The following is a 24745-nucleotide window of genomic DNA, read 5'->3' on the forward strand; positions in this document are numbered from 1 at the left end:
TGTCATATTCTTCTGATATATTTTAACGAAGAAGGGACATTTGTCATCTTATAATTATTCAGAAATACTTAAGAATTGGATAGGAAATATTTTCAACAAAATTCCTTAAGGAGAAGATTTGAGGCAAAATCTATGTAATTATAGAGCAGAATATCTCAACGTCAGTAACTTCAAGATGTATAAACTTCAACTCCTAGAATTCCTCAACCAGCTGCCTAGGAATTATGGGACTTGAAATCCACACATCTTAAAGCTGATGAGGTTGAAATACACTGCTCTAGAGTAAATAGGTCTCTAATGCAAAAATGCCTACAATCAATTCAGTACCTAAGAGAAATTGATGTAATGGCTCGGTAGTTACACAGCTTGCTTTTAGCATGTGGTGTAAGCTTTAAAAATGTACTGGCATGGGCTTTTAAACAATATAAAACCCAATCTTTTTAACCGCCAAAATACATTAATGCACAAACCTGTCCACTTCAAGACACAAACTGAGCAATGTGATGTATGCAGTACAATGCAGTGAGACATGTACAGATCTGTACATTGGAGAAAAGAAACAACCACTTCACAAATGCATGGCACAACATAGGAGAAGAAACCCATCAGGACAAGATTAAGCTGTCCACCTATATTTGAAAGAAAAAGGCCACTCTTTTGAAGACAGCGAAGTCCGCATTTTCACAGAGAGGACCTCTGGTTTTAAAGAGAGGTCAAAGAGGCCATCTTCATTAAGATTGAACAGCCCTCTCTCAGCAGAAGGGAGGAATACAACACCACCAATCTCCTGTTTACAACACAGGCCTTTCAGCAGCTCCAAGGTTCCACATCCATTTGCAGTATTCAGGTGACCCTGAGGGCACAGATAAACCTCCAATGATTCTCAGAAAGAGTGCTAACAGCCAGATGACTGCAAAGAATATAAATTTTTCCATCCTGCACCATTCAGACAGCTTCTTAGATAGAACAGAAACGTCTTCAAGCAAAAAATAAAGGAAGTCCAGTTACCTTTTGAAAAAGCACCTTTAGGACAACCCTGACCTGGGTGACTGAAAATCTCCATGAACATAAAACCCAATAAACAGTATCATTTACAGTTATTGTGATATGCAGCTATGCTTTTCTCTCTTTCTTCAAAAAACCTGCATCTGCTGCAGCTTGCCATGTCTCCCATTATGATATTCACATAAAAAAAAGCTTTCCATACTCTGCTTTGGCTTGGAGGATTAACCCTACTTACAGATCATTTTAACCGATCTTCACATTGCTCTCATGACACTAGGAATCTTGGATATGCAAAATCCAGCCAAATTTTTGGTATAAATTTGTGCATGATCTGCTGCCAAAATTTCTAGAGAAAGGGTTGAGAGCGTTCTCAAGTAAAACAAGTTGAACTCACCAATGATACTTTGACCATAGCAATAAATCCCAGATAATGCCTTTCCTGGGTTTCTGTGTATCAGGATTGACTAAGACAATCCACAAAGTAATTGTCCAAAAGTCATTGACAATATGGCTCCCACCTCCAGGCCTCTAACCTCGATGCTGCACATTTCAAGTAGTCAAAACACTCAAAACACACTGAAATTGTCAAGCTAGCCATCTGGATGATTTTGGTGGCACTAGAGCTGTGGTGGTGAACCTATGGCACATGTGCCACAGGTGGCATGCAAAGCCCTCTCTGTGGGCACACATGCCATAGCCCCAGTCCTAGGCCTTCAGCTGGGTTTTATAAAACCTTTTTGCTTAGGCCTCTGCTGCCATGTGCAAAAAAAAGGTTCAATCAATCAATCAATTTCAATTTCTCACGGTAAAAAAAGATCTCGCAAAGTTGGAATTGATTGAACTTTTTAGTCCCACCCAGTCTACCATTACCACCGCAGCCATGCCCACCCAATGGGCCATGCCCACCCAGCACCCAACGATACATAAGTGGGTTTTGTTTTGCAGTTTGGGCACTCAGTCTCTAATAGGTTCACCATCACTGCACTAGAGGATAAGTTCAATAATGCCAGGATTTAATTCTTTTTTTTTACAGTACAGAATGGTACATTCATTTTATAGGTACTCCTTGACTTATGACTAATGACCATTTGAAGTTATGATGGATCTCCTCAGGGTTTCTTATGATCTAGATTCAAAGTTCTGACAGCTGTCTTCCCCTGTACAGTCACACGGTAGCGTGTGGCTATTTGCACATTTCATCATCATGTGACCACAATTTACAACATCTTTTTGCCAGAAACCAGCATTTATTTCCCATTTCCTGTTTTTTTAAAAAAACGCCCATTGCAGACAATGGATTTGCTCAATTATCACCACATTTGCTTATCAACTTTGGCGGTTCACTTAACAACTGCTGCAATCAAACTGTTCAAAGTCACAGTTAACAACTGGCCCAACGTATCCCTATAATTACAGGCTCAATTACAAGTCAACGACTATCTGTAATGTGAAATTGAATATTTTTAGCAGTCAGTTGATCTCAGTTAAATTCTAGCTGCATTTTAAAAAAAAAGCTTAGGTGATGGGAAAAACACCAATTGAATCAAATCTGGTAAGATCTGAATGGATTGATACTGCAAAGGGATGCAAAGTGCTTCCCTTTCACAATCTGTGTGCGTGTGTGAAGAAATGTCTCACTATGCCAAGTGAAAGCAATATTTTCTGAGATGATTTTATTTAACCCCAGCAAAGGCAAAAAGAAACTCCTTTGCTTCCAGCCAGACCCTAAACCTAATGTACAAGGGATTGAGCAGTGTCTGGGTACATATGCACATGATGCTTAAGTAATAGAGGAGAAATAAGGGAGACATGATAGCGGTGTTCCAGTATCTGAGGGGCTGCCACAAGGCAGAGGGGGTCAGGTTGTTCACCAGAGCACCAGAGGGAAGAACAAGAAACAATGGTTGGAAGCTGATCAAAGAGAGAAGCAACCTGGAATTAAGGAGAAACTTCCTGATGGTGAGGACAATCAACCAGTGGAATAACTTACCTCCAGAAATCATGGGCACTCCATCACTGGAGATTTTTAAGAAGAGACCGGACAATCACCTGTCTGTGATGGTATAGGTTCTCCTGCTTGAGCAGGGGGCTGGACTAGAAGACCACCAAGGTCCCTTTCAGCTCTATTTTATTCTAACTGTAATTAATAAACTTTTTGTAGGTTTATAGACCCTCTTTGTGTGCTCAGTGTTGCTTTGAGCATTTTGTTACTCCAGAAGATCTGAACGTTCAGCTCTGTAATACACAATGGAGAAAATAGGTTCATTCACCTACTGCTGTTATAACTTAAGGCATCAGCCTCTACCAGCAGGAGATAACTTCAGCGTCAAAGAGAAAAGAAGGTGGTCATTCTTGGGGCAGAGGCAAAAGTGCTGGGCATTCTGTGGTGCTAGAAAGTTTATCAGGCAAGCCGGGTATGATTCAAAAGAAAAGATGGGCTTTGAACATTTTTTTAAAAAACATAATTGCAGTCCATGTTCCTGGCCAGCATTCATTCCTTTTTTCTTCACTTGTTCTCACCTCTAAGACTTCAAATGAATAAAAACTTTAGTCTTCAAGCATCTCACATTCAGCATCTCACATTCAGCAAATAAGGTCTTTCTTCTAATGAAACATTTAAAAAAAATACAGTCTTCTTGCTCAGCACTATGAAAACGCAGGGAGAATATTTCCTGTTTTTAATGGAAAGAATAGAATAGAATAGAATAGAATAGAATAGAATAGAATAGAATAGAATAGAATAGAATAGAATAGAATAGAATAGAATAGAATAGAATAGAATAGAATAGAATAGAATAAGAGAGTTTGAAGCAACCTTGGAGGTCTTCTAGACCAATCCTGCCTAAGCAGGAAACCCTATACCACTTCAGACAAATGGTTGTCCAATCTCTTCTTAAAAAACTCCAATGTTGCAGCATCCACAATTTATGGAGGCATGTTTTTTCATTGATTAATTGTTCTAACTGTCAGGGAATTTCTCCTTAGTTCTAGGTTGCTTCTCTGCTTTATCAGTTTCCATCCATTGCTTCTTGACCTGCCTTCAGGTGCTATTTTTTTATTTCACTTTAAGAATCAGTAACAAACAGGTGCTTGTGATATTGAAGCCAACATCCAAACCACGGTGACATTTATCTCTAATATTACTTCCTTCTTGCCTGTTTTAATCTTGCAAACATCACATTTGGGCAAGATAGACAATAAACAAAGATAATCCTGAGGAAGGAATGCAAGACTAGCTAAATAAACATCAATTTAGCCCTAAAAAACAGAAGGGAGTAAGAAAATAAGAGAAGGATGGGGGCAAGGGGGAGGGGAGCAGACGGGGAGGGGGAGGGAGGGGGAAGGGAAAGAAAGAAAGAAAGAAAGAAAGAAAGAAAGAAAGAAAGAAAGAAAGAAAGAAAGAAAGAAAGAAAGAAAGAGAAGGAAGGAAGGAAGGAAGGAAGGAAGGAAGGAAGGAAGGAAGGAAGGAAGGAAGGAAGGAAGGAAGGAAGGAAGGAAGGAAGGAGAAGGAAAGAAGGAAATGAAAGCTTGTCTGATTTGGCAAAAAGTGGGCAGACTACAAGTGGGCAGGCTACTTTGGAGAAAGCCCTGCCACAGTCCTAGAAGTCTCCTTTTCTCCTTAAGAACCCCAGCCTCCATTTTCCATTTATCATCAGGTGAAAGTCTTTCTTTTTGCTCTAATCCACAATCATCAAGAGAGATGGGCCTGCAGTTGCTAAGTAACCAGTAGCTGCTTCTAAATTTGTTCAGCCATTTAGGGCACACAATTAATGGGTTTGAATCTTCGCTCTTTTGAGCTTGCTTGAGGGAAATATTGGTGACAGACAGACATTTTAAAAAACCTATATACAAACTATCTGGGTCCTCATTTTACCTACCTCGGAAGGATGGAAGGCTGAGTCAACCTTGAGCCTGGTGGGATGCGAACCTGCACTAATTGCAGGCAGCTGGTGTTACTTAAGGAGGCATTAGCCCACTGCTCCACCAAGGCTCTTGTACTAGATCAGGGCTTGTGGCAACATCTGCATACCACCAGTCGCCTAGCAAGGTGTCAAAAACTTGATGACCAAAAAAAAAAGGAAAAAAAGTGATGAAGTACAGGTAGCCCTCGACTTACAACAATTCGCTTAGTGACTGTTCAAAGTTACAATGGCACTGAAAAAAGTGCCCCCCAAGCCACAACCGAGCAAGACACCTGCCCACCCGCCCGGTGGCGCTCTTCCTCCTGTCTGAGGTTTTCATTGTTGTGAGCATTTCTGTTGAGGATTGGCAGTGGGGGTGGGGTGGGGGGTGTTTGGTTTTTATTCCCCCCCCCATCTGCTGGGTGGTTGCAGAAGGTTTTGGTCACTTCACATGACCCTGTGACACTGTGACCATCATAAATATGAATCAGTTGCCAAGCATCTGAATGTAAATCACAAGACCCTGGAGATGCTGCAACATTCCAGCTGATTGGCACTTCTTCTGGGCACAGCAGTAGCGCCAGGATCAGCACTGAGCTCCAGCTGGAGCCTTGCGCTTATCCTGGCGCTTCCACTGAGCCCTGACAGTCCCTAAGAAGCGCTGATCCTGGCGCTTCTGCTGAGCCCTGAGAGCCCTGCAGCTCCAGCCCTCTCTCGCTCAGGCTTGTGCCGGGCTGCCACTGGTTCAGCTCATTCCCCTCCCCCGCTATCACTTTTCTAGGATGATCGCGTACCACCTGCCAGGTGCCAATGTACCACAGGTGGTACCCGTACCACTGGTTGAAAAGCCCTGTACTAGATGACCTCCAAGGTACCTTCCAAAGTATTATTGTTGTTGTTATTATTATTATTTTATTATTATTTATTACTGTTATTATTATCTGGAGATGATGAATGGTTAAGGGAATTAGGTAGTCTAGCCTAAAGAAGAAAAGGATTGGGGATGACATGATAGCTGTCTTCCAGTACTTGAGGAGTTGTTGCAGAGAAGAAGGGGCTGACTTATTTTTCAAAGCACCTGAGGACAGAACAAGAAGCAATGGATGGAAGCTCATTAAAGAAAGATCCAGTGTGGAACTAAGAAGAAATTACTGACAGCAAGAACAATTAATGGAACAACTTGCCTCCCAGAGTTGTGGATGCTTCATAGCTGGAGGTTTTCAGGAAAAGATTGGACAACTATTTATCTGGAATGGTATAAGGCAGACATGTCAAACTCATGACATCACATGACATCGCACAACATATGGGGAAAGTTTTGCCATTGCCAGCAATGGGGTGGGCGTGGCTTCCATGTGATGCATCCAGCCCGCGGGTCATCAGTTTGACACCCCTGGTATAAGGTCTCCTGCCTTGAGCAGGGAGTTGCCTTAGAAGACCTCCAAGGTCTCTTCCAGCCCCACGATTCTATGATTTATCTGATTGTTTGTACCTAAGTCATTTTGATGATATGGATAGCCATATAAATCACATGAAGTTGTTATGCCGATACAGCCATATAGCTTGAAAGCCATAGTTTATGGTTCAGCATATTGCACGAAGCAAACATCAGTCATTTATTCAAGAAACCACAGTTAACTTAAACTTATGGACCTGACTGCACAATCCAACTGGTCTTCTCTGAATTTATCATATCTAACATGTAGAGATAAATATATAATATAGCAGCAGAACTATTAGAAGGCAATATCTTTTGTAGTTCAATATTGTGGTAGCATTGATTCTGACAAAAAACAAGTTGCATATGTTTACAGAGCAGCAGTTCAAGTGATCATCTACCTGGAGGTGTGAGTGTGTGTATAAGGGGGAATGTATCCTGCTGTCTAAGGGAGGTAGGAAAACCAACCCAATTATCTTTACATTGACACTTTGTCCTAAAGATATATGCTGTGCTCCAGGTATGTTATTTGTAACCCTTCTAATGACGATGAAAACATATACAATATAGTGCCCTCAAACTGACATGGAGAGGCTGCACCATTCTTCACAGTCAACCAGCAAATAAATTGGTTGTCAACATATGCACAGCAGCAAGTTTCCCCATTCTCCCTCCTCCAGCTTAATGACCCAAAAGCCACCCCTTTGTAATGATTCTGAAGATTATCTTGACCCGGCCAAGGTGAATGGAAGGTTTTCAGTCTGAAAATAGGGTCACCATTGCAGCTGTAATGAGCAATATCCATGAATTGTGTTGTTGCATTCTTATGTTTGAGATGTAATGGAGTTTTATTTTTCTGTAAGCAATTCATGTCTGAAATCTGGAGAGGCTGCTCTAAACAGATGTTGATACTTGGCGATCCTAAATGAAGACTGTATCCAACTAAAATCTTGAAGGACTGTTTTTATTTGTTTTATTTAAGGAAAGAAAATGTCTAACCAACTCACACATTAGGCTAGTAACTCTGGGTGGCTAACAAAGGACTGAAAACACAGAATAAAATAGCCAATAAGCATGGAAGGTAATATTAAAACAGAACACAAAACTACACACACATTAATCTAAATCACAAATATTCAGATGTCAAAACCTCTTTACCATATGGGATCATCCATATTTTAGGCCAATGTCCAGGATAAAATGGGCTTTTAAGACCTTCCAGCAGACCTACAAGTTAGAGCCATCCAAATCTCAGGGGGACGCTGTCCCATAGCAGAGAAGGTAGGATAGGTGAATGGTGACAGCCTCTGAATCCTGTGTCTTGGGACTGCTATTTTGAGAACATTCAGGGAACACACAGATTCTGCACAAAGGATCTTGAAGGGACACATAATTACATGAAAACAAAAACTTTTCAGAAGATCAGTGACAATGCTTGGAGATACTGTTTTACACTCTTCAAATTGCTGCTTAACAAGGGTGATTGAAGTAGGAATCAATTTGTTCTTTATTTCCTTTCTGTGGGGAGAGAGAGAGAGAGAGAAACAAGGAGGGAGGGAGGGAAATTTGGGGTCAACCTATCCTCCAAAGCACCTAAAGGCAAGACAAGAAGCAATGAATGGAAAGTAATCGAAGAGAGAGCCAACTTAGAACTAAGGAGGAATTTCCTGACAGAACAATCAGTGGAACAACTTCTTTACAGAAGTTGTAGGTGCTCCAACACTCGAGGTTTTTAAGAAGAGATTGGAAAACCATTGGCCTGAAATGGTATAGGGTTTCCTGCCTGAACAGGAGGTTGGACTAGAAGACCTCCAAGGTCCCTTCCAACTCTGTTATTCTGTTATTCTGATATATTGACATTACAGGTACAAGTTGCCTATTTTTGGTTTACTGAATCAAAATTAACTGACAAAGAACATCTTCTCCTTATCAGATTTCACTCAGGAATTCCTAAAGTGATCAGTCATATGTTCCAAACTTCATTATAAGCAGGATCTAAAACACATTACCAAAGTTTCCTTTTCCCAAAAATGTTATTTTTTAACATGGGTAAACTACCAGTTCCCCAGAAATTTAAAGCATTTGTTGTTCAGGAAACATTCTAGATCAAAAAGCTGGGAAAAGACAGGCTTTAATCAAGCAAGCAGAGACGGAACAAACTTAGCAGCTTCACAATCCTGCATATACTGTTAATATGATTGACTAAAATGATCCAAGCAAATGTGACTTGTTTAGGAAACTGGGGATGTACCATCTACAGTGAAAAAATGTGTATAGTTATCAGCACAGAATCTAACAAAGGCAGCACAGTGAATAACTGTTGAATTCCCTTTCAGGCCTCCAGCATAAGATTTAATAAATCCCTTAGTACCCGTGATGGCTCAGCTGGAAACAATTTGACTGATTCAGTGATGACAGAGAAATAAGACCACTGCTATAACTGAAAATAACTTCTGCAATTTTTTTTCTGACCATTCTCACTCAATTTGATGGAAAAGAAATTGCTTTTCTCTTCTGTTTTTTTTTATCTTTTTCTCAAAGGAGAAGGTAATTTTATGAAATTCTCAGAGATGGGTGCAAGCTCTTGCTTTTCTCTCTGAGCAAGTGGCCAAGAGGTATGCACATGAGTATTCTGTCTTTCATTTTACGTTGATCTTGGCTTCTCATATTTCTTTTAAAATCCAAGGGAAAACACCAGAAGCAGCCTCTTTTTCATATTAGGAAAAGCCGTAGCAGATGGGAGGGGCAGCCTGTTGGAGCAGCGTGCTACTGAAAAATGCCAGTTTCTGGCATCTCACAATGATAATGCAAGCTCAAAATTGCCACCGGTAGAAATGATGAACAAATTCTCAGAAAAAGGCAGAAAAATAGGAGGGTAAATTGGAGGAAAATGGAAGGCAAACTTTGGCAAGGAATCTGCGCTATTATCAACTTCACTGCTTTAGAGGCATGCACATAACTTTTCTTGGTCAGATTCAGTCTAGGTTTTATGTATACTTTTACAAGGAACCCAAAGGCAAGATGGTGGCTGCAATAATGAATTCTTCACTTGTCTTTTTACCCTTTCCCCTAAAAGCCACCCACTCTTTTGTTGCAAAGGTCCAGATTTCAGAGAAAGAAAAGTGATGAGGTGTGTTGTCTATAGTGCCATTAAATGTGGATTCCATTCATTGTTTGAACATTGCCACAATCCTCTAAAATCCTTAGAGCCTTGTCTTAAGGTAAAGGTAAAGTTTCCCCCGCACATGCGTGCTAGTCGTTTCCGACTCTAGGGGCCTGTGCTCATCTCCATTTCAAAGCCGAAGAGCCAGCGTTTATCTGAGGATGTCTCCATGGTCATGTGGCCAGCATGACTAGATGCCAAAGGTGCACGGAACGCTGTTACCTTCCCACTGTAGTGGTCCCTATTTTTATACTTGCATTTTTACGTGCTTTCGAACTGCTATGTTGGCAGAAGCTGGGACGAGTAACAGGCACTCACTCTGTTACGCGGCACTCGGGATTCGACCCGCCAAACTGCCGATCTTCTGATCGACAACCTCAGCGTCCTAACCCACTGAGCCACCGCATCCCATTAGAACCTTGTCTTAGAGGTAGCCTAAAAAGCCAGCTTGCACTTCCAGAAGTTTTTGCTCTCTAATAATGAATTCTTTCCTCTGTTCTGAAAAGGTGCATGATCTCTTTCAAGTCCAAGTTACAAGGGCATCTTTTCACTCCTTCTATTTCTCTTCTCTCAAACTCCTGGCCAACACTTTTACTTTTTTATTTAAAAAATGAATAATAAAGTTCTATCTACACAAATACTTTTCCTAATAAAATCTTGCTGACCTTTCTTTATTCACCAGACATTGAAAAATGAACTCTGTTTAGGAATAGAGGAAAGGAAGAAGTTAGAAAAAGTGACTAGCATTAGAGAGTAATGTATAATTAAGCAATAGCACTTAGACCTATATAATGCTTCATAGTATTTTACAGCACTGTCTGAGCAGTTTACAGTCAGCATATTGCCTCCAACAATCTGGGTCATTTTACCAACCTCAGAAGGATGGAAGGCTGAGTTAATCTTCAGCTGGTCAGAATCAAACTGCTGTCAGTGGGGAGAATTAGCCTGCAATACTGCATTCTGACCACTGTGCCACCACAGCTCTTAATTAAGGCAACATAAGATTATTTAGGGGCTAATAATCAAAATGGCCAATAAAAATCAGGAAATTAAGAAGATTAATTAAGTATGCCTTCTGCCAGCTAGTGTGTGTTCATGGATGTGCTCTGTGCTCTGCTGTTCTTCTCCCTGTCTGTCCTATATATTGGCTGCTACACTTTTTGCATTGTATGTCAAAGATCACTCCAGTTTTTTTCTCCTTCTTCCTCTTTGGCTACTTGGAACTGGATTTCCTTAAGATGCTTTGGAGCTGGTTTGTGTGCTGCAGTGATGACATTTGTTTGAACAGTCTATTGACTGTTTCTGAGATGTTTTTGATGTATGGGTGTATTATTCTTTTCACCGCTTATAGTGATTGTGCTATAGCTTGTTGTGGTCATGCACTTGTTGATAAATTAATCCTTAACCTCACAACATGTAGACTCAATCAGAGTTTGGAAACTATTACCATCTCAGATCAAGCATGAACCAAAAATGGCATTGGCATTGGCATTTAGACACATTGGTAATTATAGGTACATACAGATAAACCACATTTACACATCATTCAAAATAGACAGTAAAGAAACCCTAGGAAGTAAACAAAAAGACAAAAACACATCCATTCCAGCAGCCACATTCAGATAGAAGGAATCAGCAGCAGACAAACTGTGAGTCATAAAACAATACTCTAATTAAGGAGCATCCCACCCCACCAAAACTAGCAGGACAAGCTACTGTTTATGAACAAGCAGCAAGCCCCACACTCCTTTGCACTGATGATTTTACTACATTGGGTAATGAAATGTCTTCAAGCAAACTACCAAGCTCAGAGAGCATTAAGAACCCTATCCCAGGCATGCATTCATACTTAGGAGTGGAACAGTAAAAAACCCAAAATAGTTAAAAAGACATTACTATGTACCTACTTAGTTATAACCTGATTATTAAAACATATGAATCTGTTTTGCATACATATTTTAGACAGCGGATATCCAGTAAACATCAATGTTATAAAAATATGTGCACCTACAATGGACGCAATGGAGGAAAATACCAATGGAATTCTATGTCAAACATATATTATAGATACAAGCACCATTAAAGGTAAAGAGTGATTGGCATCCAAAAATTGGAGAAAGCGATGAACCTGGAATCATATGAGAATAGAATAGAATAGAATAGAATAGAATAGAATAGAATAGAATAGAATAGAATAGAATAGAATAGAATAGAATAGAATAGAATAGAATAGAATAGAATAGAATAGAATAGAATTCTTTATTGGCCAAGTGTGGGTAGACATACAAGGAATTTGTTTCTGGTGCATAAGCTCTGAGTATACATACAAGTAATAGTGATAAATCATGATCATAAACAACATAAAAATACATTCATCATAAATCATAAAATACAACACTTTCTCATAAATCATAAGATGCAACACTTAGTGATAGTCATAGAATACTAGCTAAGCAAACAACATAAATCATACTAGGATACTAAATAAAACAATATAAATTGTAAGATAAAAGCAAGAAAGATATAGTCATAAGAAGATAAGGATAGGTAGTAGGAAGGATGTGGAGAATAATAGTAATACAGCTTTACTAAGTAGTTTGAAGGAATTAGTTGTTAAGCAGAGTGACAGCGTGGGGGGGGGAACTGTCCTTATATCTAGTTTTGGTGTGCAATGCCCTATAGTGTCATCTTGAGGAAAGAAGTTGAAACAGTTTATGTCCAGGATGTGAGGAGTCTGTAAATATTTTCACAGTCCTCTTTCTTGATTGGATAAATAATGCAAGAGATTCATTGTTTCACAAACATTGGATTTAAATAAACTCTATAACCAGAAAGAGAAAAAGGAGAGTATGTATTCCATTTAGCTCAGATTTTTCCAGGTGCAAATTGTGAAACACACTTTGAATTATTCATATCAAATGTACGACTTCACATTTTTGGTGTCAAACATTTCATTTTTCAGAAGCTGAGAGAAGAAATAAGGAGGCCAACTTTCCTGGGTCTAATCTTGACCAAGGGAGAAGCTGGCGGAATAACAGTGTCTGATCCTTGGAGAAAACCAGCCATGTCATGTTGGAGTTCAAGTTAATTAAGGGAAGAAAATCTGAGAAATGTCAGTCAAGTACCTTGCAGTTCAGGAAGACAGATTTTAATGAACTCAGAAGAAAGAAGGACAGAATACTATGCCTTGAAACCCCAAATAGTAAATACACTAAAGACCCTAAAAAATGAGATACTAAACCCCAGACACAAATTATCCTTGTGAGAAGAAAAAAGGAAAAAGGTTTTAAGAACTAGTTATGGGTGAACAATGAACTCACTGACATACTGAGGAGCAAAAAGCAGAAGCAGAGGAAATGGAAGCAAGGGGGTTATGAATTAGTAGTGTGAATTTGTAGGGAAGGAATTAGGAAGGCTAAAGTCTGGTGAAGAATACCAAATATTAGAAGAGGTTTTTCTAAAGTAGGTTTGAAAATAATAAAGAACCAAGGAAGCTGTGGTCCGTTTGCATGGAATAGGAGGAAAAGTTAAAAAAAAAAACAGGGACCAAGGAAAAGGTCCGTTTTTGTCTTCTTTCAGAAAAGGGAGAAAACCCTTCTTAAAATGGCTAAGGAAAGTGGGAAAACAAGAACTGTGAATAGAAAGAACCCATTTTGGTACTTAAATTCAAATCTAAATCCTCAGTTCAAAATTCCAGGGCTTGATAAATTATATACGGTATCTGAAAAAGTGGTATCAGAAGTCTAACTTTGAAATCACATTGTGTAGAAGGATACACAATGACAATCAGCTGTGGCAAATATAAGACTTCGACTGGTGAGGTCCAATTTCAACTAGCAAGATCTAGGAAGAGAGCCTCCTCTGCGGTTACCCCCACCTTATGGAACACCTTGCCCCCAGAAATGAGGCAAGCCCCCACTCAACAGACTTTGTGGAACAAAACACAGCCCTCCATGTTGACCCCAAGAAAACTACATGGAAGTTTCCATGTAATTAGCAGAGCTCAAACTCATCTTAAGTGGGTCTGAGGGACCCCTGGTGCTCTCTGAGCTCGGTTGTTTTCTTACAGATGTTTCATTACCCAAACACTGATGATGTGACCTAGTTTGGGCAATAAAATGTCTGCAAGAAAACAACCAAGCTGAGAGAATATCAAGGACCCCTCATTTTAACCCTGAGCTACAAATATTTTGAGTCTTTACCTTCTTTTTTGATATTCCGCTTAATTTCAGGAACGACATAGGAAGTTTTGGCTTAAGAAACTAATATCCAAATCCTCCTTGGACACAAGATTCCCTGATGCAGCTGTGCTAAAACATCATCCAATGTTTGCCTTGAGGAGCAAAGAACATATTATATAGCAGTCCCAAAATATAAACAAATATATTTTTAAAAAAGCAAAACGAAACCAAATGAATGCATTTTTATTCATTTTGTGTCACACTGTTTCAGTCTTTCCTTTTACTTTATGCATGTGCAAAATGGCAAACAGCCTTTCATGAATAGATTAAAGTGAGTTTCTCAGGCTTAGGTCATCCAACTGCCCGGTGCTGTGGTGAGAGGCTCTTATTCCTTCTTTTCCTGTGACCAACAAGCCTGCAGCTGCAAGTATAACAAGTTACAGGAATGAACATTGGTCCACAGAGTTTTCTCTATGGTTAACATCTGTAATTCCTTTGTGCCCAGAAGATGGTGCCTTCACATCAATTCGCTTCTTGCTTGCATAATAATAATAATAATAATAATAATAATAATAATAATAATAATAATAATAATAATAATAATAATAATAATAATAGAAGAAGAAGAAGAAAAATGAAGTTTGAATGACTATGTAAATCAAAGTACAGAAAAATTGCTACACGTTGTGAAAACAAAAAGCATTATAAAAATAACAGAAACAAAGGCAGGATATAAGGAAAAACAGCTGGATGACAGATTAAATAGATGGAAAACCAAAGCTTTGCATGGACAGCATTTGAAAAACATTGAAGGAAAATGTGATAACAACTTGACATGGCCATGGCTTAAGATGGGAACCATCAAGAAAGAAACGGAAGGTTTAATACTGGCTGCTCAAGAACAAGCACTACAAACTAATGCCATGAAAGCGAAGATACAAAAATCTACTGACAATCCAAATTGCTGACTTTGCAACAACAAAGCTGAAACTGTTTTACATTTAATATGTGAGTGCAGCAAAATCGCGCAAACTGATTACAAAGCTAGACATGACCGAGTTGCTAAACTAATCCACTGGGCATTGTGTAAAAAATACGACTTGCCTGTGTCTGAAAAGTCATGGGAACATAGGGTGGAAAAAGTTGCCAAGAATGAGAGGGTGAGGATCTTGTGCGAATTCCGAATACAGACAGATCGCCATTTGGAACACAACACACCAGATATCGCAGTCATAGAGAACCGAAGCATACAGTTGATTGATATCTCTGTACCAGGAGATGCCAGAGTCGAAGAAAAAGAACTGGAAAAAATTATGAAATACCATGACCTGGCCATCGAAACTGCGCGATTATGGATAAAATGTGTAACAGTGATACCCATTGTCATCGGGGCACTGGGAACTATGTCCCAAAACTTTGCAAAATACATCAAGAAATTGCAGCTTCCTGCAATAACTCCAGCAAAGCTACAAAAAACTGCGCTACTCGGAACATCTTAAATTTTAAGGAGATACCTGGTTGATACCTAGGATGTTGGCAGCAACCCATGTCAACCATTAGTGCCAGTAAATTTGAGTGTTCAGTTGACTGAGTTTCATGTTTTATGAATGAAAGCTTTATAATAGTAATAATAATAATAATGTTGGAAGGGACCTTGAAGGTCATCTAGTCCAACCCCCTGCTCAGGCAGGAAACCCTATACCATTTCAGACAAATGGCTGTCCAGTCTCTTCTTAAAAACTTCCAGTGTTGGAGCACCTACAACTTCTGGAGCCTGCTTGTTCCATTGATTAATTGTTCTCACTGTCAGGAAACTTAGGTTGCTTCTCCCTTTGGTTAGTTTCCAAGTTGGCCGTGGTGAGTTGTTCTTTACCCTTCCCTTGCTAGCACGGTTGAGATTTCATGCCATTGGGAGCTCTGGTTGTGAAGTTCATTTGGCAAACTCTTCATCGTTCTTTGAGAAGGCACAATCTCAGAGACAAATAATTTTTTCAAGTAGCCTCCAAGGAAAAAGACAGTCTATGGCTCAGTCAATACAGCAGGCTAAAAAGTTATGAGCTATCAGGCTAAGCTGAATTGACTTACTGATATTACCTGCAATGAATGAATTTTAGATAGCCTCTCATAAATAGAAAGCTATGGAGCCTGCAAATTTATGGACAGCTTATACTTATCAATATATATGAGGAATGATACTGTCGAGTTTCCAAGGGATACTGTGTGAACCACACCACTGTCAATTTACCTTTTTATGATTAAATATTTGTGGCCGCTAAAGGTTATTTAACATTTAATATAGCTGCTCTTCTTCATAGCTGATAACTGGCAACTTTTACATAATTCAAAAGGCGAAAATGGGGAACAAAAGCTTTTTAAAAACAAATCAATTTCTAAAAAAGAAATACTTAAGTGTGTTTGAATAATTGAAGACTGGAAGCTGATTTCAAAAGGCTTTCACCATTCAGAGTGTGAGAAGTTACCTGTAATCCCAGCAACAGCTAGGGCTATATTGTAACCCAGAGTGGAAACCTTGAAAATTGTTCTTATAAAAAGTAAAATCCTGCCTGAGAGGTATTTCCACTAAATAATAATAATAATAATAATAATAATAATAATAATAATAATAATAATAATAATAATAATAATAATAATAATAATAATAATAATAATTTGGAAGGTACCTTGGAGGTCATCTAGTCCAACCCCCTGCTAAGGCAGGAAATCCTATACCATTTCAGACAAATGGCTGTCCAGTCTCTTCTTAAAACCTTCCAGTGTTGGAGCATTCACCACTTCTGGAGGCAGGTTGTTCCACTGATTAATTGTTCTAACTGTCAAGAAATTTCTCCTTAGTTCTAGGTTGCTTCTCTCCTTGACTAGTTTCCATCCGTTGCTTCTTGTCCTGCTCTCAGGTGCTCTGGAGAACAGCCTGGCTCCCTCTTCTTTGTGGCAGCCCCTGAGATATTGGAACACTGCTATCATGTCACCCCTCACCCTTCTCTTAATTAAACTACACATACCCAAATAATTTGGGGGGAAAGGTAGAAAGATAGATGGATGGAAACTAACCAAAGAGAGAAGCAACCTAGAACTAAGGAGAAACTTCCTGACAGTCAGAATAATTAATCAGTGGAACAAGTTGCCTCCAGAAGTTGTGAATGCTCCAACACTGGAAGTTTTTGTCTGTAATGGTGTAGAGTTTCCTGCCGGAGCAGAGGCTGGAACTACATGACCTCCAAGGTCCCTTCCAATTATTATTATTATTATTATTATTATTATTATTATTATTATTATTATTATTATTATTATTATTATTATTATAAAACTTTTAAGGGATGCGGTGGCTCAGTGGGTTAGGACGCTGAGCTTGTCGATCAGAAGATCAGCAGTTTGGCGGGTCGAATCCCAAGTGCCGCATAACAGAGTGAGCGCCTGTTACTTGTCCCAGCTTCTGCCAACCTAGCAGTTCGAAAGCACATAAAAATGCAAGTAGAAAAATAGGGACCACCATGGTGGGAAGGTAACTGCATTCGGTACCCCTTTGGTGTCTAGTCATGCTGGCCACATGGCCACGGAGATGTCCTCGGAGAAGCGCTGGCTCTTCGGCTTTGAAACGGAGATGAGCACCAGCCCCTAGAGTTGGAAACGACTAGCATGCATGTGCAGGGGAACCTTTACCTTTACCTTTATAAAACTTTTATTCATTAAACATGAACCTCAGTTAACTGAACATTCAAATTGTCTGGCACTAATGGTTGACATGGGTTGCTGCCAGCATCCTAGGTTTCAACCAGGTATCTCTTTAAAATTTAAGATGTTCTGAGTAGTACAGTTTTTTGTAGCCTCGCTGGAGTTATTGCAGGAAGCTGCAATTTCTTGATGTATTTTGCAAAGTTTTTTGGACATAGTTCCCAGTGCCCGATGACAATGGGTATCACTGTTACACATTTCATCCATAATCGCACAGTTTCGATGGCCAGGTCATGGTATTTTGTAATTTTTTCCAGTTCTTTTTCTTTGACTCTGGCATCTCCTGGTACAGCGATATCAATCAACTGTACACTTCGGTTCTCTACGACTGCGATATCTGGTGTGTTGTGTTCCAAATGGCAATCTGCCTATATTCAGAAGTCCCACAAGATCTTCACCCCCTCATTCTCAGCAACTTTTTCCACCTTATGTTCCCATGACTTTTCAGACACAGGCAAGTCATACTTTTTTAAACAATGCCCAGTGGATTAGGTTAGCAACTCGGTCATGTCTAACTTTGTAATCAGTTTGCGCGATTTTGCTGCACTCACATATTAAATGTGAAACAGTTTCAACTTTGTTGTTGCAAAGTCGGCAATTTGGATTGTCAGTAGATTTTTGTATCTTTGCTTTCATGGCATTATTTTGTAGTGCTTGTTCGTGAGCAGCCAGTATTAAGCCTTCCGTTTCTTTCTTGATGGTTCCCATCTTAAGCCATGGCCATGTCAAGTTGTTATCACATTTTCCTTCAATGTTTTTCAAATGCTGTCCATGCAAAGCTTTGGTTTTCCATCTATTTAATCTGTCATCCAGCCGTTTCTCCGTATATTCTGCCTTTGTTTCTGTTATTTTTATAATGCTCTCTGTACTTTGATTCACGTAGTCATTCAAACTTCATTTTTCTTCTTTTACAGTTTGGTCGATTTGCAGTAGCCCTCTGCCCCTTATTCTTCTTGGCAGGTACAATCTGTCGATGTCACTTCGTAGATGTAGAGCGTGGTGCATATTCAAAAGTTTACACGTTTTCTGGTCTACGTGTTCCAATTCAGCCAAAGTTGTTATTGTTGTTGCTCCTCCTCCTCCTCCTCCTCCTCTTCTTCTTCTTCTTCTTCTTCTTCTTCTTCTTCTTCTTCTTCTTCTTCTTCTTCTTCTTCTTCTTCTTCTTCTTCTTCTTCTTCTTCCTCTTGTTATAGAAATAGCACTTGGATGATTTATATACTACAGCACTGGTTTACAATGGTTTACAATGTCAGCATATTGCCTCCAACAATCCGGGTCCTCATTTTACTGATGTCAGAAGGATGGAAGGCTGAGTCCACTGCTTCATTGGGAGACAAGCTGGTGCTCTGTGCAAACAGTCAGATTCCTAATGGCTCTGAACCTTCCTTTCTGCGGCACCCTTTTGGTGGGGCAGCTCCAGGAAGGGAGGGGCCCTTGGGAGATGCTGCAAGAAGACCCACTTGTCTTTCTCTCTGGTGCTTGCTTTCCTGTGGCACACCTTGGGAAGTGTGCAAGCGTGTCCTATAACAGGGCTCTGTATTGGACTGTTGTCTCCTGGCTTCTGTAGCCACACCATATGCTAATAATAATCTCTTTGGTCATGGTCATGCATTTGATTTTTTTTTAATCTGTGCCATTCTCTTTCCTACAAAACATATATAGATCCATGACTGCTTATGGATGTTTTAGGAGAGCGCTTAAAGCTTTTTGTAATTAATTCACTTCTGATGAACTGCTGCTTCTTGCCTTTTGTTGCTGTTCACTTTAGAGTGGAATGTAATTTCAACTGGGGACTTTCTGTATTTGGCTTGTCTTATAATTGAATTTTTCTCTACCCAGTGCTACAAACATAGCCCTGTCCCAACATTTTCATATCATCTTTTTCCGCACCTTCTTTAGCAAAGGCTAGTTCTCCATTCTCTGCCTTTTCTATTCCCCTATATTTAAATCAAGATAATTAGAACAAGTACGCCTGCCAATGTGCTATGGGGTGACTACATTAATTAGGGATTTTCCCTCTGTCTTCCGTAATGTGAATTATTATTTATTCTTGTCTTTGAGAGTAAAACAAGCACATGTACCTTCTGTAGTTGGATGCTTTTTCAGGATAATTAGTCCCCATTGCTAATGAAGTCTGTTATTTCCCATTTAGCAATCCAAAACAGTTATTCCCTAGATTGAATGGAACAATCATTCATAAATCTGTTTTTAAAAAGTCCTTCATTTTGTCATCTAATTATATATTAGCAAATGCTTAAAGGTAAAGTTTCCCCCTGTCCAATCATCTAGGGGGCAGTGTTCATCTCAGTTTCTTAGCATTGTCCAAAGGCATTTCTGTGGTCAAGTGGCCAGTATGACTGTATAGAAAAAGGCACATGGAATACTGTTACCTTCCCACCGAAGTGGTACCTATTTGTCTACTCGCATTTGCATGCTTTCAAACTGCTAGGTAGACAAGCAAATGTTTATATGTCTACTATATATAGTTAAGATGGTATAATGCAACAGTTACTTCTTATGACTTGGATTCATTATTTTTTTTTTATTGAAAAGTTTTACATACAATTTTTCCCTTAAAAAATCCCCCCTCCCCCCCTTCTCCCTCCCCCCCTTCCTCTCCCCCCTCCCCCCCTCCCCCCCCCGACTTCCCAGAGCTAAATACAAGGTATATATAAAAAAAAACAATCATAAACAACCATATACTAACAACCATAAACTCTAAAATCTATCACTCTCTAGCTTATATAGGATAAAACAAACCTTAGTAATATTAAATATATATAAATATATATAAAAAAACTAATATAGAAAAAAAAACAAAGAAAGAAGACTTATTCAAATATAAAACTTCTTAACCCTATACTTGTTCTGAATAAACCCAAGCCATTTTCTCCCTTCCATAATATAACGTTCCTGCGAGTAATCTTTCAAATAGGCCGAAATCTTCACCATTTCGACCAGGTCAGAAACTTTTAAAATCCACTCCTCTATAGTCGGCAGTTCCTCTTTCCAGTACTATCCCCGTAATTAAATTCAACATCAACTTAGTATATTCCATCAGGCTTTTATCCAAAAAGCCTTGACCTTTTTACAAGTCTACCATATATGAAAATATGAAAATATATTACATCTTTATCACCACACCTCCAACATTTAGGCTAATAATTCAGATACATGCTTAGCTTTTTAAAATCTAAATACCATCTATAAAACTTTTTATAAAAATTCTCTCTTAGATTTCAAACTTGTATAAATTTTACATTCCTCACCCAAATCTTTTCCCACCTCCCACTACTTGACTGTAAGTACGTTGTGAAAGTTCCATAGACTTCTGCTGATCTTGTTCTTTTATCTTTTTTGATCGTTTTAAAGCAGCACGCGTCACCCTCTGTTCTCTGGGATCATCCAAAAGTGTTATAACTTGATCTCCTCCAGCACCATTCTCCTCTGTCTGTCCATCTTCAACCTCTTGATATTCTCCTTCTCCAGATCCCTTTGCAGCTTCCAGAAGTGTTAATGGGGTTGCTTTTAAAACATTATTGTAAAAATCACGCGCTTGCATCACAGTGACCAGACGGTATCTTTTACCTTCATGCATCACCATCAACCCCGCTGGAATCTCCCATCTGAACCTTATATCTCGTTGCTTGAGCTCTTGCACAAGAAATGTAAAATCCTTCCTTCTCCTTAAAATCTTTGGAGGAATTTATTTTAGAACCAGAACTTCTTGATCAGCAATCACGACCTTAGTATCATAGGCAGCTTGTATAACTTCATCTCTAATTTCCCTTTTTGTAAAATAAACCACCACATCTCTAGGCAACTTTCTCTGTCTAGCAATCCATGAGTTCACACGATACACTTTATCCATGCCTCCTTTTATTTCAGATGCTGGCTGATTCAATACCACTTCGAGAGCCTCAGAAACCAGCTGCTTTAGATCTTCCTTAATATTCTCCTTTAAACCTCTGATTCTAATGGCAAACTGCATCTGGAAATATTGAGCAAGACTCAATTCTTTATCCATTTTGTGTCTTAAATCTTCATTCTCCAATACTTTTGCTTCTAATATGGCATTCTTTTGAGTCCAATCTTTAACTTTTTCATCCAAATCTTCCACACATTCAGCCACTTTATACACTGAAGACAAAATGTCTACCTTCATCACCCTGTACTTCTGTTCCATCCTCTCCTCCATTCTCTCCTCCAACTTCTTCAATTTCTCCTCCATCTGTGCAAATTTATCACCCATTGATTCCAAAATTGATTCCAAGATTACCTGGGTATGTTTTTCAAGAGCAACTTGTAAGTCCTTCGATGTCACTACATCAGGAGGATGCAATGCCTGCAATGATGATTGTTGCACCGGGGAAGTTCCAGCACTCCGAAGAGTTTTAGGGGGAGGTTTAGCCGCCATCTTTTACTTTCAATTGTGACGCACTTTCACTTAGAGTTTAAAAAGTCCATCAAGCTCGAGAGTAGAATAAAATAATCCTCTTCACCTTTTCCTCTTGTACCGCTCTGCCTGCTCTTTTTTTTTTTTTTTTTTTATTGAAAAGTTTTAAAATACAATTTTCCTTTAAAAAACCCCCCTTCCCCCTCCCTCCTCCCCCCCTACCTCCCCTCCTCCCCCCTCCCTCCTCCCCCCCCTACCTCCCCCCCTCCCCCCCCTACTTCCCAGAGCTGAATACAAGGTATATATATATATATAAAAAAGCAAACCTAAGCAACCATATACTAACAACTATAAATTCTAAAATCCATCACTCTCTAGCTTATATAGGATAAAACAAACCTTAACAATATTAAATATATATATAAAAAAAAACTAGAATAAGAAAAGGACACTCTCTAGCTTATATAGAATGGAACAAACCTTAATAGTATTAAACATATATTAAAGACAAAAAAAAAAGGAAAAAGGAAAAAAAAACCCTTCTCAACCCTATACTTATCCTAAATAAACTCCATCCATTTTATCCATTCCATGATATAACATTCTTACAAATAATTTTCCAAATTAACCAAGGATCCCAAATCAAAAAAACTTTAAAGTCAACTCTTCTGTAATCGACCGTTCCTCTTCCAGTACCACATCTATAATTATTCCAAACACAACAAAAAAGAAAAAAGAAGAAAAAAAAAAAAAGATTGCAAACAAAACTTGAACTTTAATCCAAAAAAGCTCAGCCTTTCCACAAAACCACCAAATATAAAAATATATTGCGTCTACACCCAAATCTTTTCCCCCCTCCCCTACTTGACTACTTGACTATATCGTAAAAGTTCCAAAGACTTCTGCGATTCCTGCTACTTTCTCTTCTTAGATCGTTTTGCAGCAGCACGCGTCACCCTCTGTTTTATAGATTCATCCGACGAGGTTATATCTTGATCTCCTCCAACACCGTTGTCTTCTATCTGACCATCTTCGGCCTCTTGATGCGCTCCTTCTCCAGATCCCTTTCCAGCTTCCAAAAGTGTTAATGGCGTTGCATTTAAAACATTATTGTAGAAATCACGCGCTTGCATCACAGTAACCAAACGGTACTTTTTACCTTCGTGCGTCACCATCAACCCCACTGGGATCTCCCATCTGAACCTTATATCTCGCTGCTTGAGCTCTTGCACAAGAAATGTAAAATCCTTCCTTCTCCTTAGAATCTTTGGAGGAATTTCTTTTAAGACCAAAACTTCTTGATTAGCAATCATAACTTTAGTATCATAAGCAGCTTGTATAACTTCATCTCTAGTTTCCCTTTTTGCAAAATATACCACCACATCTCTAGGCAACTTCCTCTGTCTGGCAATCCATGAATTCACACGAAATACTTTGTCCATGCCTCCTTTTATTTCAGATGCTGGCTGTTTCAACACTATTTCAAAAGCCTCAGAAACCAGCTGCTTTAGATCTTCCTTAGTATTCTCCTTTAAGCCTCTAATTCTAATGGCAAACTGCATCTGGAAATATTGAGCAAGACACAGTTCCTTTTCCATTTTATTTTCATTCTCCAATACTTTTGCTTCTAATATAGCATTCTTTTGAGTCAAGTCTTCTAGCTTTTCCTCCAATTCTTCCACACACCGAGCCACTTTACACACTGAAGTCAAGATGTCTACCCTCATTGCTTTGAGCTTCTGTTCCATCCTCTCCTCCATTCTCTCCTCCAATTTCTCCAATTTCTCCTCCATCTGTGCAAATCTAATATTAATTGATTCCAAAATTACCTGGGTATGTTTTTCAAGAGCATCTTGTAAGTCCTTTGATGTCAATACATCAGGAGGATGCAGCGCCTGCAATAATGATTGTTGCACGGGAGAAGTTCCAGCACTCCGAAGAGTTTTAGGGGGTGGTTTAGCCGCCATCTTTTACCAAATATGACGCACTTTCACTTCAGATTTGTAATCCAAAAAAGTCCATCAAGCTGGAGAGTAAAACATAGTAATCCTCTTTACCATTTCCTCTTGTATCGCTCTGCCTGCTCCTTTAAATCATAGTCATTCCTTCAGGCAGGGGTGGTCGCAGACGGCTGGCTCTGCTCCAAGAGGTCAGGAGCAGAGGCGACGGCCAGCTGGGAGCAGCCCAGGCTACGGGGGAGTTCAATCCTTCAGCCGCCCAAGCCATAAGCTCAGGCGGCCCTGGAGAACTCTACCCCTACCTGGGAGCTCGCCCCCTCCTCTTCTCCCGAGGAGGGGGCTTCGGATTCGCCCGAACAGCTGATCGGCGCTGTTTCGGGCGAAAAAACAACAGCTGAGCCGCGGGCAGCCCGGGAAGGCTCCCTTCGTCGCCGCGGAGCCACCGGAAGTCCCCTCTGCCTGCTCTTTTTATTCCATAGTCCTTCCTTCAGGCAGGGGTGGTCGCAGACGCCTGGCTCTGCTCCATAAAGTCAGGAGCAGAGGCGCTGGCCAGCTGGGAGCGACCCAGGCTACGGGGGAGTTCAATCCTTCGGCCGCCCAAGCTGCAAGCTCAGGCGGCCCCGGAGAACTCAACCCCTACCTGGGGCCTCACCCCCTCCTCGTCTCCCGAGGAGGGGGCTTCAAATTCGCCCGAACAGCTGATCAGCGCTGTTTCGGGCGAAAATCACTCAGCTGAGCCGCGGGCAGCCCGGGAAGGCTGCCTCCGTCGCCGCGGAGCCACCGGAAGTCCCGATTCATTATTTTTTTTTAAAGCCTGTGATACTGAACATTTGTGCACCACATTAATCTGTAATGGACAGTCTTTTGTATGACAATAAAGATGGTCATAGGCAACAACCAAACTTCCTGGAGAGGTAAGACTACCTCATTTTTAATTGGTTTTGTAAGGAAT

At 39.8% G+C, this 24745-nt stretch overlaps 1 protein-coding gene across 1 annotated transcript in view; it reads right to left on the bottom strand.

Annotated features, from left to right (window-relative positions):
• Positions 1–24041, bottom strand: part of LOC308661137 (uncharacterized protein) — a 69186-nt gene extending 45145 nt beyond the window's left edge. The window contains exon 1 of the mRNA XM_081315926.1: positions 22374–24041. Coding sequence (XP_081172052.1) covers positions 22750–23802 — 1053 coding nt within the window. The 5' untranslated portion in view covers positions 23803–24041 and the 3' untranslated portion in view covers positions 22374–22749. The remainder of the gene's footprint in view (positions 1–22373) is intronic.
• Positions 24042–24745: the final 704 nt, after the last annotated feature.

Source organism: Vipera berus, assembly GCF_964194415.1.
Source record: "Vipera berus genome assembly, chromosome: 2".
Lineage (NCBI taxonomy): Eukaryota > Metazoa > Chordata > Lepidosauria > Squamata > Viperidae > Vipera > Vipera berus.